This window comes from Athene noctua, chromosome 4, assembly GCF_965140245.1.
Source record: "Athene noctua chromosome 4, bAthNoc1.hap1.1, whole genome shotgun sequence".
Classification (NCBI taxonomy): domain Eukaryota; kingdom Metazoa; phylum Chordata; class Aves; order Strigiformes; family Strigidae; genus Athene; species Athene noctua.
In genome coordinates, this window is record NC_134040.1 from 57903197 (window position 1) to 57917448 (window position 14252).

At 40.9% G+C, this 14252-nt stretch overlaps 1 protein-coding gene across 4 annotated transcripts in view; it reads left to right on the plus strand.

The window, feature by feature from the left end:
• LEF1 (lymphoid enhancer binding factor 1) overlaps positions 1 to 14252 on the plus strand; it is a 68703-nt gene that overhangs the window by 45406 nt on the left and 9045 nt on the right. The window contains exons 6-11 of one of the 4 annotated variants that reach the window (XM_074905467.1): positions 1987 to 2070; positions 3915 to 4037; positions 4781 to 4943; positions 7551 to 7658; positions 10057 to 10105; positions 10749 to 10789. In XM_074905467.1, the coding sequence (XP_074761568.1) occupies positions 1987 to 2070; positions 3915 to 4037; positions 4781 to 4943; positions 7551 to 7658; positions 10057 to 10105; positions 10749 to 10783 (562 nt within the window). In that variant the 3' untranslated portion in view covers positions 10784 to 10789. The remainder of the gene's footprint in view (positions 1 to 1986; positions 2071 to 3914; positions 4038 to 4780; positions 4944 to 7550; positions 7659 to 10056; positions 10106 to 10748; positions 10790 to 14252) is intronic. The other 3 variants (XM_074905466.1, XM_074905469.1, XM_074905468.1) reach the window with 3 other exon arrangements.

Here is a 14252-nt window from a genome sequence, read left to right on the forward strand (position 1 = left end):
TAAATGTAAATTTTCAATAAACAAAACTGCAATTAGTGATGGGAGGGAGGAGGTAAGAAGGAACTTTGAAGTGTGTGTGTGGGGGGAAATCTTGAAACTGCATCCAAATGGAGAACAAACTTCTGTAGTCTGCTGCTTTCTACAGGTTCTGTAGGGAGAGAAGTCCCTGTCACTGGGACATTTTGCTGCTCTTGCTAATACTATCACTCAGGATCTCTCACTGCCACTCAGGTGTCATTTTCCTTTTGGAGGAAACACATGGTATTTTCAGAGTAATTAATCTGGCTGGTTGCTTCATGTCTGCTAGGGATAGATGGGTACTTGCCCTAAGTTCTGTCAGATCAGGGAATAAGGAAACTCAGCAACAATTTCAGTGCTTTAGAATCTGTATCTTGACTAGTCTGTGCCCATGCAAAGAGCAATGTAGACTTTTTTTTTTTTTAATTATTATTTTTTAATGTGCCTATGGGAAGCAAACATGATCCAGATCACAACAATCATAGTAAGTAGAGAGCAGAAAATAGTGAGATGCTGTATTGCTGGCAAACCTTTAGGAAGAGCCACATGCCTTTTTGGAACAAATTATTAACAGATACCAAACTAAAATATGGAAGTATCCGACTCTCTTTTTTATTTATTCCACCCCTCCCCACTCCCTGTTCATTGCTGCCTGCCTGACTCCCCACCTCCACCACCACCACCAGGAAGTTCCTGGCATGCGTTTTCCAGATGTGCTCAATCATTTCTACTGAGTGGTTTCTCCATGCAGAGGCTGGGGGGAGGGAAGAAGGAAAAGAGAAAGGAGAGACAAGATCCAATCTTAGAAGGCCTGGGCATGTGTTCAGTGGCACTCGCCAACAGCGGGACATACCCAGCCATCCCTTATGCTTTACAGTTTCCAGCTGCCTTTTGTGCCATAGCGCTACTGAGACTTCTTCCACCTTGGGGTTTTTTTTCCCCCGTTTTAGCACTACTCATTTCCAGTAACGTACTCCAAGTGTGAAACCTGTATCCTGAACCTCATAAAGCCCAATATTCCTTTTTTCCCCTCTCTGAAAGCTGATCTGCCATGCAATAAGTAACTGTCTGAATAGGATTGATATGTGTGGTGGTCTTTCTGGGCTGGTTCAGGTATTTAGGCTGAACTGGTATTTGTTTGCATTACCATAGCATGTTACTTCAGGGTGTTAATTGTAGTCATGACCTGAACTGTTGCTAACTGAAAGTAAACAAAATGTAGTGATGATCATAAAAACTAGAGTCCAAATAACAGACTGGTGACAAAATATTCCGTATATTTTGGGAGTATAGAGGAGGTAAGAATTTCACACAAGCTTCTCTTACCGGATTGCAAAGTCTGAACTGTAAGTAGTTAAGATGGACTTGTGTTGCTGTGGGCTTATAGGTGGTTGTGGGGTTTTCCTATCAAATAACCTTATACTTTCTTAGAAAAGCTGGCTATTTTTACGTCACTAGAGAAGATGCAAATGGAGAGAGTCCTAAGTTTTCAAAGACTTAGTAAAACTGTTCAAACGGTTTTCTAGCTTGATAATTCAGTTTGGTGTTCTTGCACTGGTCTACAGTAGAACTATTTGGAATAAAATGCCTCTCTCCTAAGAGCTAGTTAACCAAATCTGATTCCTGTGCTTTTGAAACTAGGTGAGAGAGAAGTAGAGGTAGTATGCATGCATGTGAGTGCATGTGTGTGTGTGTGTGTCCATGCATGTGTGCTTTGGAAGAGGAAGGCTGGTTGTTTTGCTTTCCTCCCCAGTGAAAACCTAGGTTGGGATTCTTTCAGTAGCAAAGGAGAAAGTCCAAAGCATTCAAGTATTCGTTAGCTTTGAATACAGCAGAATTTTTGAAATTTTTACCTATTACCATTTATTTGTGACTAGTACTGACTTCCCATCAAGTGCTTGTAACTCTAGAGTAACTATTGAATACCATATCGTATGATTGATGGGTTCCTTTCTTCTGTGACCTCAGGCAAGGTCAGCCTGTATATCCCATCTCGAGTGGATTCAGGCAGCCCTATCCATCCTCACTCTCAGTCGACCCTTCCATGTCCAGGTAGGTGTAGGAGGTGTATGACTGACTGGGGAGTAACTGCTGGCATTAGAGGGCAGGTTGCTCTTCTGCTTGCATCTTGGTCTGCCTTTGCTTGCTTTTCAGTCAGCTAAAACTTTATGCGTACATTTTTATTTAACATATTTGTGTATATACAGTTTGCCTGGATCCCACACTGGTCTTCATTCAGCATTTTCTTGGCAGTCTCTGAAGTACTGCAATTAGGAGCACCAGTGAATTGTCAATAATTAATTGATCTGTTCCATCTGAAATGAGTTGTTAGTTCATTTCTAGATGCAACGTATCGTGTGCATCCTTGGGTTTTGCTCATGCAAGTATGCAACTAGGTGGATTGTCACTCTAGTCTGTGTTCTCTAGTTTCAATTTCAAAGTTGTTGGTAATTAGTGTTGAATCATTTAGGTATCATTCCGTGTGGAAACTTGCTCTCAAGTAGGTATTTCATAGCCCAAAGCCACTAATGGCAAGGGATGCCAGCACAGTGTATTTGTACTGGTGTGTGAATCAGGCACTGTGTCTTTATGTCTAAGTGCAAGCAAGCAATGCTAATTGAGACTTGGCCATGACACACTCCAGACCTCTCCTCTGCTTTTGCACTCTAAAGACAGCTTCTGCATCCTGTGCTTGGTGTACACAAGGTTGCAATATACCATTCTTGGGGCTTTTTTTGTGATCTGTAGAAGACACATTGTCTTGCACGGGGATTTAAGACAGGCCATTTGTTAAGTAGTGGGTCCTCTTGCCTCTGTGTGGGCTCCTTTGGATTATCACTGTCCCTTCACTTCGTTACAGGGGAATGATAAGCATGTGTCTGTCAGGGTGAGTGGGAAGAAAATCCATTCTTTCTCCATAATAAAACCTGATTTGGGTTACAGGGCTTTGTGTTTTCTTTATTTTGATAGCACAAAGAAAAGGGGCAAGGGCACTAGAGAATGGAAAAAAGGAGAGGTTAGATGCGATTCCCTAACCAGCACTCATTTAGCAGACCTTTGGAGCATGAGCTTACTTTTGATGTTAATGCTACTGCCACCAGTTCAAAATAAAGTGTGCAGGTTTTCTGCTGCACTTGAGCTTGCAATGCTCAGCACCTTCAAGATCCATCTTGGCTATCTTTGAGGACGACCTGGGTTAGTAGGGTGGGATGACTAAGTTAGTGGTACCTTAGTTTTCTTGTCCATTTTCCTTCTTGTACAAATGAAAGAAAGGTTTATTTAGGACAAAAGTCTTTCTCCTTTTTTTTTTTTTTTTTTCTTCTTCCAGGATGCAGGATTTTTAAAATTTATTTTAAGCATTTAAGGGAAGGATAGTGAGTTTAGATGGAGTGATGTTAAAATATTTTAGCTTAAGTATCTTGAAAAGAGATTCCTTAGGGAGCCATCAGGGACTTCTTGAAAAGACTCTTCTTTTATTTTGTTTCTGCATGGCAGTTCCCTCCTTTGCATTGGCTGGTGGTGGATATTTTAAGAATGTTTATATCTTGGTGTGGAAATACAGTTTTTTGGTTAAGAAATGTGTATTTTTATTGCTAGTCAGTGCAACAGTACAACCATTAAATGTTTCTTGTGTGCATTGCTAAAACTGTTTGCCTGAAAGGTAATAAAATAACTTCTTTACAACCAAAATATTGACTGATTTGTTTGTTTGATTGTTTTTCTTGAATAAATAGGCTACAATGCACAAATCTTAGCCAAATATTTTTCATGCACTCTTAAAGAATTGTCTTCCATTGCAAGCTCCGTAGTGTTTGCATTCTCATCCCATTGCTGTCATACATGTTTGATGACTCTCTTCAGCAGGTTTACAGATCTTCCTTTGTTTTCTCTTTTAGGTTTTCACATCACATGATTCCTGGTCCTCCTGGCCCTCACACAACTGGAATCCCTCACCCAGCTATTGTAACACCTCAAGTAAAACAAGAACATCCGCACAACGACAGTGAGCTAATGCATGTGTGAGTCTGCCTTTCTGCACTAGCCCTTAATCTATAAAGGTTTGAGAACTAATTCCACCTGAAGAAGAGTCAGTCAAGGGAGTTAAAAAAAAAAAAAGTGCCTTTCATGACCTCTTCGAATTTTAATTCTTCTCCTATAACTAAAACAGGAGATGTGGCCTGCTGTTTGGGAAGAGTAATGAGACATGAATCCATTTTTCATTCCAGAGCAGCACTTTCTAGCGATCATCAGCAACAGTTATCTTGATACAGACATAATCATGGACCTATGTACCTGTAAATGTTGCTTGAGTGTGAACTCATGAACTCTGCTGGAAAAGTTCTCAACTGCAAAATTTACTAGTAAAAAGCAGCCTTACTGCTTAGTACTTGAAAGCAAAAGGCCTAAGAAAGAAGCAAATGAGGAGCTATTCTCCTGCCTGTAGCAGTGGTCTTCTAGGGTACTATGGATAGCCTTTCAAGAAGAAAATTGAGACAACTGATGAATTTGGAATGGATTCACAGATTGATCAAATGTTATTTGCTAGAGAATGTCAACCTGACGTCCTCCCTGAGTATTAAATTAAGTCAATTCTCTGAAAAGATATGAAAAGTGGATGGGACGTGATCAATGAAATTCTCATTCTTACTACTTAAATGCTCCTGTAACCACATGTTGGTAATTTTCCATTCGGGTTTTTTTAGTCTGAAAATAAATGGATGCTTTCTTTCCCCTCCTTTCCCTTTCCCCCACCACGTTTTAGGAAGCCTCAGCACGAACAGAGAAAAGAACAAGAGCCAAAAAGACCTCATATTAAGAAACCTCTGAATGCTTTCATGTTGTACATGAAAGAAATGAGAGCGAACGTTGTAGCAGAGTGTACTCTGAAAGAAAGCGCAGCTATCAACCAGATTCTTGGCAGAAGGGTATGTATGGGAGGGTGTGTGTATACTCATGTGTGCTGCTAATTTGTGTATGTTTCCCTTTAGTTGGGTGTGATGGCTGACTTTCTGCTTGAGGTGCTAACTAATGTGCAACTATCAAATTAGCTATAGAAGATAAAACATGCAACTAAAAATAAAAGCAGTATCTTGATTTTCTTTTTTCAGCATTAGCAACATCATCAAATTGGTGTCTGTTCCACTCATGTCATGGCGTCAGCACCTCAGGCATAAAATACCCTCATTCACACATGGAAGGAGCATTCAAATCACCTTCTGGGTCCTCCCTTAGGCTCATGCCCATCAGAGCAGGAGGGGATCATTCAAAGATGAACACTGGACACCAGTGGAGATGGAACTCAAAAGTGAATATAATGTGGTCCAATTGTAAAGACATGTATGTAGGTTGAGAGGGACCTTTAGAGGTTGTTTAGTCCAACACCTGCTCAGGGCAGGTCCAGTTACAGCAGGGACATGTCCGGTCAAGTTTTGAATGTCTCTAAACTCACCAGTTGAGTATGATGATCCCAGCACATGTCCCAGAGCCTCGCTGAGAGCCATTTGCTTCTGTGGCATTGTAGACAGGTTTTATTCTTTTCATGCTCTGAAAAAAGTTTGCAGGCTAGCCCACAATTACAAACTTCATGTTCGCTGTCAGCGTTCTTTCAAGGGAAAGCTGCAGAGGTAGATGCCCTTTTGACTTCGACTGTCCCAGAAATGAAAAAAGGGACAACTTTTGTTTCAATCTGAGTTTGAGTAGGGATTTTTCAAATCCCATTGATTAATGAAACCTCTCTTCTTGACCACTAACTAAGTCAATACTGAAAGACACTGCAACTCTCTGAAAACCCTGTGCTTTTAAGTGGGGAGTCTTAACTGCTACTACTCCTCTGCTACAATCTGAAGACTTCCCTCACCACATCCCACCCCCACCTCAGAGCAGAAATCCATTGGTGCTTGTTCTTGCAGCAACCTTGCAGCCTTCTGCCTTTTCCCTGGTGTTCTTGTTACCTCCTCTTAAAGAACATCTTGGTGCTTGCCTTTTCCATTCTTTCATGTGAATCTCTAGGATCATGTTTTCATTCTCACTCCCTCAGTAATCAGTCTTCTTAGTTGCTTAGTACATCAGCCTTGTTTTCTCAGCCTGAATGAGGGCAGTGGCTTATTTATCTCCATTTTGGTAATCAATCAAGCCTCAGTGGTCCACTCCCTGCTTTCTCCACAGCTTGGACTCCTCTTTTCAAGTTACTGTTCTCCATAAAAGTATCTCAAATTCCACTTTTACTGTGGTACAAACAGTGCATGAGTTATCCAATAGAATTGCTTGGAGATTAATTGTCATTGAATGTTTTGCGTCCAGTCATCCTGGTCACTATTTGCTATACTCTGTGCCACTCTGGAACAGGAACCACCTCTGTTTCCCAGAGCTGATGCTTTGTGTGGTGCTGGGCTCTCTGATGTTCACCCCTTCCAGTTTTGGAATGCATGTGTGGACTTTTGAGAGTTGCAAATAGGCTGAAAGGCTGTTCAGTAACACATCGAACTTGCCAAGACAGACAAACCCTTTAATTCACATCTTCTGATGTGTTACAAAATGACAAATTGTACAAATATGATCTGATTTGAAATCCTAGTTCTGAAAATAAATTATTCTTGCATGAGTGTCTTAATGGTTTAATCTTTGGGGGTTTTTTTTTCTTAATATCATCTCTTCCTCCCCTCACCCTCCATGTTGTCAAAGTCAAGCAAGAAGATGCATCTAATGCTGCACCAGTGGAACTTGATTCTAAACAAAAGGCCTTTACTCTTTTTGGTTCAGGTGTATGATAGGTGTTTCAACAAGACCAGAATTATTAGATACTGATGTAGCTGGTACCTTTTCAAATGTGCAGCTTGTGAGGGATTTTTTTGTTTGTTTTTTAAAGGAGATAAAAGCAGGAAGTTTATCCTTACTTGGCTACAGAGGTCAATTCATTAATTTGTAAGACTATAGTTCTGTGGTTTCTGTATCTTAGAAATTTTTGGCAGTTGCCATTTTCTTCTGTTATAATAAGAAGAAATCAGAAAGCAGGTACCTTGAAGCTCAATACTTAGAGGTTGATCTTGGAACAGGAGCCTGCTGGTGCCTAGAAAGCCCTCTGTGTTTGCACTGAAAACCTGTGTGTAGCTGCTGCTTAAAACTAAGACAGCAAACCCTTCTGTGGTGGGGAGCTTGCTGCCCTTTAAAAGCAGCACAAAACCTTTCTGTTTTGTCAGGAGCTAAAGGGTGGAGTGTTGTTGGGTTTTATTTTTGGGGGTGGTGGTGGAGGTGAGTGTTTAAGTAGTGTTGGGAGAGCGTAGTTCTGTGAGCACATTATTTGGTGAGCCCTGTTTTCGTAAATGATTTTTGTCTTGCTCAAGGCACTTGGCAGCTGCAGAGCTAACAAATGCCTGAAAGTTGGTTAATAAACATGGGTGCTTGTAATTGCTAATGAATTTCATTTTTGGAGTGGGGAAGGACTGATTTGAAGTCACAAAAACACTTGCTCATGTCATCTGATGCCTAGGTATGAGTTATTTCCTAGACTAATGCTGTGTTTATTTTGTTTGCAGTGGCATGCTCTCTCCCGTGAAGAACAAGCGAAATATTATGAACTAGCTCGTAAAGAAAGGCAGCTACACATGCAGCTTTATCCAGGCTGGTCTGCAAGAGACAACTATGTAAGTTGGTCACTTGAAGGCTCTTTTCAAATTAACTTCCTCTGCCTAACCTGTTTTGTTTTTTTTTCTTTTTACCTTGTGGAAACTTCTGGATGCAGGGATGATGCACAAACATATAACATAAGCCTTATATTTGTTTGCATTTCGAAGCTAAAAAGTTTTCTTACAATTACTCTTATTTTACAATTAAATATCAAACAAGTGTTAATAACATGTTGCACAGCTTGCACTGCACAATTATACTATTGTGTTTACAATGACCCGTCAGCGTAGCAATACATTATGTTACGAAAGTAGCAAGCTGCAATCCTGAGTGACTGATCCTAGCCTGAGATCTGGGCTCCTTTCCATCCCCCCCATCAGCTCTGACATTATTTACTGTGATAAGAAGTGTACATGCTATATCTGGCTCAGTTTTCCATCTGTATTATGTGGACATTAAAGAGTATGAGGCACCTAAATACAGTGTTAACAGAAACGGGAGAAGTACTGATGCTTGCAATTCAGCACAGCTACTGTTAAGCTTAACCAAAATTTTCATTGTAAACTAGAGCCTCTTAGGGAGGTCTTTGGTATAGAAGACATTGACACAGAAATTACGTGATCATCTCTGAAGCAAATGCCTTGGTCTTGCTGACATCTGTGCCGTTTTGTAAGCACAGTAGTAGTCCTGAAGTTGTTTGATAGGCATGAGAAGCATGGTGTTTTCATAACGTGGTGTGCTGGAGTTAGCAGAAACTACCTCATTTAGGAATGCTGACAAGTAGTTTTCAGCCCAGCCTTTTCCTTCTGTTCCTCCACTTCTGGTATTTCATAGATGGATCTCAGATCAGCTTTCAGTATGTTTTAGCACTCGAAGTCAGCCTGCCATAGAGGATAAAACATAATTTTGCTTGCATGATTTTTCCATGTTAACATCTGCACTAACACAGAAGCATTGCCTTGGTGCCTAAGTGATAAAGTACATTGCTGTGAATTTCCCAGAGCCCTTGTAGTCTGCTTTCCAACCTGTAGTTTTAGTCCCGCCTTTGGGAGCTCACTCACAGGGCATTGCCCAGCCCTGCTGCCAGCCTCAGGGTACATACGGATACTAGCTTAAGACTCAGGCAAGCCCATGCTGTCAGAGCAGACTGGAGGCTGCTTGAATTCATCTGCTGTGGCTTCACTGTAGCCAGTGTCTGGGGCCCTCGCTTGCAGCGGTTTGAGGTGGTTTTTCCCATCACCTGCTGTCCATCCCATCACAGAAAGACATGTCCCGCCACCTCAGCCCTTCCAGTCTGTGGTCCCTAGGCATGACACGGTCTGCACAGGGACATGCGTTGGCAGCTGCCAGCTGTCCTGAGTGAGGTAACCTCTGGCTGTGGGGGCAGAAGGATGGACAGTGGGCTGCAGTCCTGCTTAGAGCAACTGCACCAAGGTTTACCATTGCTCATCTGTTCGAGCCTGTCCTGGCTGCTTGAAGGCTTCTTTAAAATATAAATGGATATGACTTTTTTAAAAAAAAAAAACAAAACAAAAAGCTTTGACTGACAGTGCAGGTCAATAAAGAGAATACCAAAGTTGTAATTAGGGCAATGCAAGATGATTAAGGTTTAAAATTGTGGGTCTAAACTGTCCTTTTGTTTCCTGAAAGACTGTGCAAACTGGGAGCACTGGCCTTTTCCATAGATGGGGGTGCGGGAGAGGGCCGAGTGTATGGCTTGGCACGATGGGCCTGCGCCAGCACGCTGGTGCCAGCGTGGTGTCCAAGAAAGACAGCTGCCTGATAGCCTTTTTTGTCCTGCACCTCGGTAACGTTAAGGGTGCTCCACTGTACAGCAGTCTGCTATTTGATTATGGCACAGCATGTTCTCCTGCTACAGCCATATGAGACTTGGCTTTTGTAAAGGTTCAAGCGTTATTAGAACAGTTTTAGTTGGCTGGTTTGCACCCTGGGGACAAGCCATGGTTGTCCTAGGTACTTTCAACACCCTGTCTGCTGTTGCCGTGTATGACAGTGTAAGTATCTGAATGTGTGAAGAGTTCTTGTAAGAGCCATAAATTATGATATCAACATATGTGTCATCAGATTATTAAGTGTGAGAAGTCTTTTAGATGGTTGCAGCTGCCAGCGTTAGTTGAAAAACTGCCAGAAATTGTAATTCCATGTGGATATAAAAATGAGTATTACTCATGTGCATATTTCTCTATAGATGCTGAGAGCAAACCTTGTTGCCATTGAAACAGTTGGAAGTGGGTTAGAAAAGGTTCTAGCTACCACAAAAACAATTGTTGGGGTTTTTTTTTACTAACCACTTTTTCAGTGTCCAGATGGTTTTCATTCCTATGCTGTGAGGTGGGGGAGTGACTAAAAGAGTTCTGTGTGTGTCATGGTATGGTAAAATTGCCTATTTTCTAGGGGAAGAAAAAGAAGAGGAAGAGAGAAAAGTTGCAGGAATCAGCATCAGGTAAGCTGTGACCAACTCTTACCTACCATTCACCTCACGTATATTTTAGAAACCAGGGCTTGCGCTATTTAATTTTTACATGCTTTTCTCTAATACTTGCTTCTGTTAGATGTTTTAAGATACTTCACTTTGAATGCAAGCTTGTGAAAATGCACACGATACATGTCTCCTTTCCCTTACGCCTTTCTGTACAGCAGTCCTGACTGCATCAACATCTTTGGCTGAACTTACGCATTGCTACAATCACTGTCCTGCTTTACTTTGCTTTTCTCCTGAATTGATGTATCATCCTTACACTTAACTATGAATCAAATACTGTGTGGGATTATTGGACACTGGAAACTTTACACTGACCTTTTTGTAGCCACTGTGTATTTTATCCCTGTATTTTACATTTCTGTGTACACTAACAGCTGTCTAGTAGGTTGGCTAAAAGCATCAGTGAGGTCTCCTCTTTGCCTGTAAAATATATACAAAGAAACACCCTGTTTTCCCCAACAAAAATGGCTGGTATAAGAACCATAAAAACACCAAACAACAAAACCAAAAACACACCAAAAAATCCATGTAATACTGTAGGAATATTTGGAATGTGCAAAAACGCTGTAACAGAAATTTGTTAAAGGAAAACAATCTTCTACAGGTACAGGCCCCAGAATGACAGCTGCCTACATCTGAAGCATGGTAAGAACATCTCTAAAGCTTTCCTGATGATAAAACTGAATTGTAAAATAAGCTTTCTTATCAATTTTATGCAATAATAAGAATTTAGCAAAAATTGCAGAAGTATCATATCCCAAAGCTAATGTTACTTTGACTATTGATGGTTTTTATACCGGCTATCCATTAGGTGTTCACCATTTCACTTCTTAACCTTAATATTTTCAAACTGACCATACCTCACTGACTCGCTGCAAGTCTGCCTGTGAAGCACAGGGATGGGTTTATTAAGCAGTGCAAACCCTCCTAGCCAGCAGACTGTCACAGTCTATAAGAGCAGGTTAGACCCTGGCTTCAGAGTACATTTTATGTGCTGACATCTACAAGATGCTGGCTGGGTACACTTTTTAAAAATTTATTCACCTGTATACTAACAAAACATCTGCTAAGAAAATGGGACGATGTTTCAGTTATATCAAGAATTTCTCCCTTGATGGTACAGTGGTATTAAATGTGTGCTGCACGTTGGGTTTTTTTGTTGTTGTATTTCCAGCGTGTGTTTTCTCTCTTCATATCATATCATCTGCACAGAAGGTGGACTGACTAGTGGTTACACATATCCAATAACAACACTATCTAGTCTGCCTGTGAGTGCACACGGTGCCACAATGAGATCCTCATTTTTCAGTGTTCATGTTGGAAGGCTGGTCCTTCTCTTCCTCTCAGTGTGATATGTTTTCTTGTAGGAGTGGCATTCATTTGACATAATAGTTACTTCAACACTGTCTAAAAAAATAACGCTTTCTTAACTCATCTGTGCATTGCAACAGAAATGGGCTCTTTATCGCCTCTCCCTCTGCCTTATTTGGCCACATGATCCCCTTGGCACTTGGAGTAGTCAGTCAACATGATTCAAGCCTCTTCTGTAGTTATGCCATTATCCTGGTTAGTCTAAACTTGGTCGGGTTTAAGACTTTGGGTGTTGGTGGTTTTTTTTAAGCTGAAGTAAAGTGAAAAGGCAAAATAAGTGCTCTCTTTTTGTTCCTGCTAAGCAAAAGTTTTTCAAGCATGCAGACAGTCTTGCCCTTTGCAATATGCCTGAGTCATGCTGATTTTAGATGTGGATTGCAGCATTTGGGTTCTGTAGCCTACACAACAAATGTAGCTGTAAAGTATTGTTAGTTACAGTGACCGCCATAAGTATTATACCTATTTTTTTTTTATTAAAAAAAAGCAAGTGCTTTAACCTTGAGTTTTATAATTGATATTTCAGCTTAGTTGCCCATGTCCATGACTGCTGTATTTTTCCCTTTGATGTTAACACAGTACCAATAAGCAAAACACACATAATTTTATCTGAATTGATGCAGAGCACTTGACTGGGATCTGAATACAACTAAGGTTCAAGTGACAGTTAAAAATTGGGGGATATTTGTTTCTTGGATGCATTACAATCTAAGGATGACTGCCTTGCCTACACTGAACTACTTTTGTTGGAGTTTCTCTGTTTGCATTTTCCGTAGAGGATGAGGTGAAATAGAAGAGGATGAATGTTCTGGGTATGTGGGGTTTCTCTTTCCCTTTTACCTCTACACCCCTTCCTCCCTTCCCCATCAGCTCCATGACAGTGTGGAAACTGTTGGTAATACCTGTCTCTCTGTCCTTGTGCAATTTCTAACACAGAGTATGAGAACAGTAGGTACCTTCTTCCACTGAAGGTGGAGTGTGCTGTTGACTCCATATATGCGCATGTAGGCAGCCTCACTAAATGTTGCGTGCCAAGTGAATGCTCGCCACTGGAGTTGTACAGATGTGCTCTAGCTGGAAGTAAATGCACAGAATGATTTAGGGAACCTGAATCATCCAGACTTCAAAGTAAACTTCTGAAGGTTGAGACTCTTGCCCTTTACAAGCCTAATCCAAAGAATGTTTTGCCCACAAGCATAATATCTTACCAGCCCCACAGCAGAGCTGTTGTAGTCTTTACTGGATGAAGATAATAAGTTTGGGAATGCCTCTCCGTGACTGCCGCAGAGAGCTCTTGAAGACAGGAAAACACTAGCTTTCTTACTCGTGTGGATGGTGCAAGGAAGAGGGGGAAAGAGGGTGGGAGGTCTGGGAAGGAGACAAGCGTTCTGTTATCTGAGAAGAATCAGAAATGAGTAGGTGGCAAGACCAAAGAAAGAATCTCGAGATCAGCACAAAGGAGATCAGCCAGGGCTGTAATTACGGTGATGTAAGTGAGAAGGATGAAATGGTGGGAGGGTTGTATGGTGGGATGTTCAGAGGAAAGTAACGGAAGAGACTCGCAAACAGAAACGATTTAAGATACTGTGAAAGTTTTGGGTGTGTTTTTTTTTGTGTCCATGAACACTTCAGCACATAACTTGATTTTTAAGGTGGACCTCTAACGTGCATTTTGGCTAGGACATCATTTGAGCAGTGAAGTCAAGGTGGCAGCGTTAAGTTGCTTCTCTTCACAGAGTTGCACACAGCAGCATGCTTCTTAATGCTTCACTGCATAGGATTTAGCCAAGTTCTGCGATCTCCTCCAGCCTGCTGAATGGCCAATTTGTAAAACACTAATATTAGAGCGCTTTAGGAATACTGTGACCTGGTATTCCACTTTGCTAAATTATCCTGGGTACTCCAAAGCATGTTGACATTCTTTAAGAGTTGTGGAGTTGCCCCTAAGCAGGATTTTCGTTTTAGTTGACATGGCCCAACTCAATGTTCGAAATAACTTTTGAAGAAATAACTCCTACTTATTCTCTCCTTTTTAAATCAACTGATAGTGGCATAAGACCTGATAATGCTGAAAGTGAGTTTGGGAGAGGCCAGGAAGGGAGGGGAAGTGAGGAAAGTTAAGATGAAAACCAGCGTAGAGATCATCTGTTGAGCACCTTTCAGAAAAGTGGGTGTTTTCTTGTTACTTTAAGCACAGCCTTCTAGAGGACTTGTAAATGGGAGCAATTCTGTGGCAGAAGTGGAGATTCCTGATTTCCTATCTGATCTGACTTTTGGAAGAAAAAAAGGCTGATTTTTAGCATCTCATGACTATTTTTAAATCAATGAGGAAATAGAAAGGTACTAAGGAAAATTCGTCCTGATTGTTCCACAATGTGGAAATAGTTAACTTCTTATGACTTGCTGTGTACGGTAATTGTAAAAGGCACATCATTTGACATATGGCAGGATGCATTTGGGAAGTCCTCTCAAGCTACATAATTTAGCATTGTGTTTTGGCATATCTTCAAGGGCTAAAAAAAAGTGGCAGAGAAGCTTAATAGACATTTGAAAACCTGTGAGAGTGTATTTGTGGCTTGTAAAATTCCATGACAATTAGCATTTAGATTAGCAAAGCTTTCAAAAATGAGAAAACTTGACTAGTACTGATTTACAATCAGAAGCACTTAAAAGGATCAGAATAAGACTGTTTAACTTTAAACAATGAATTGTCTGTAACCTTTCAAACTTCCTACATGGA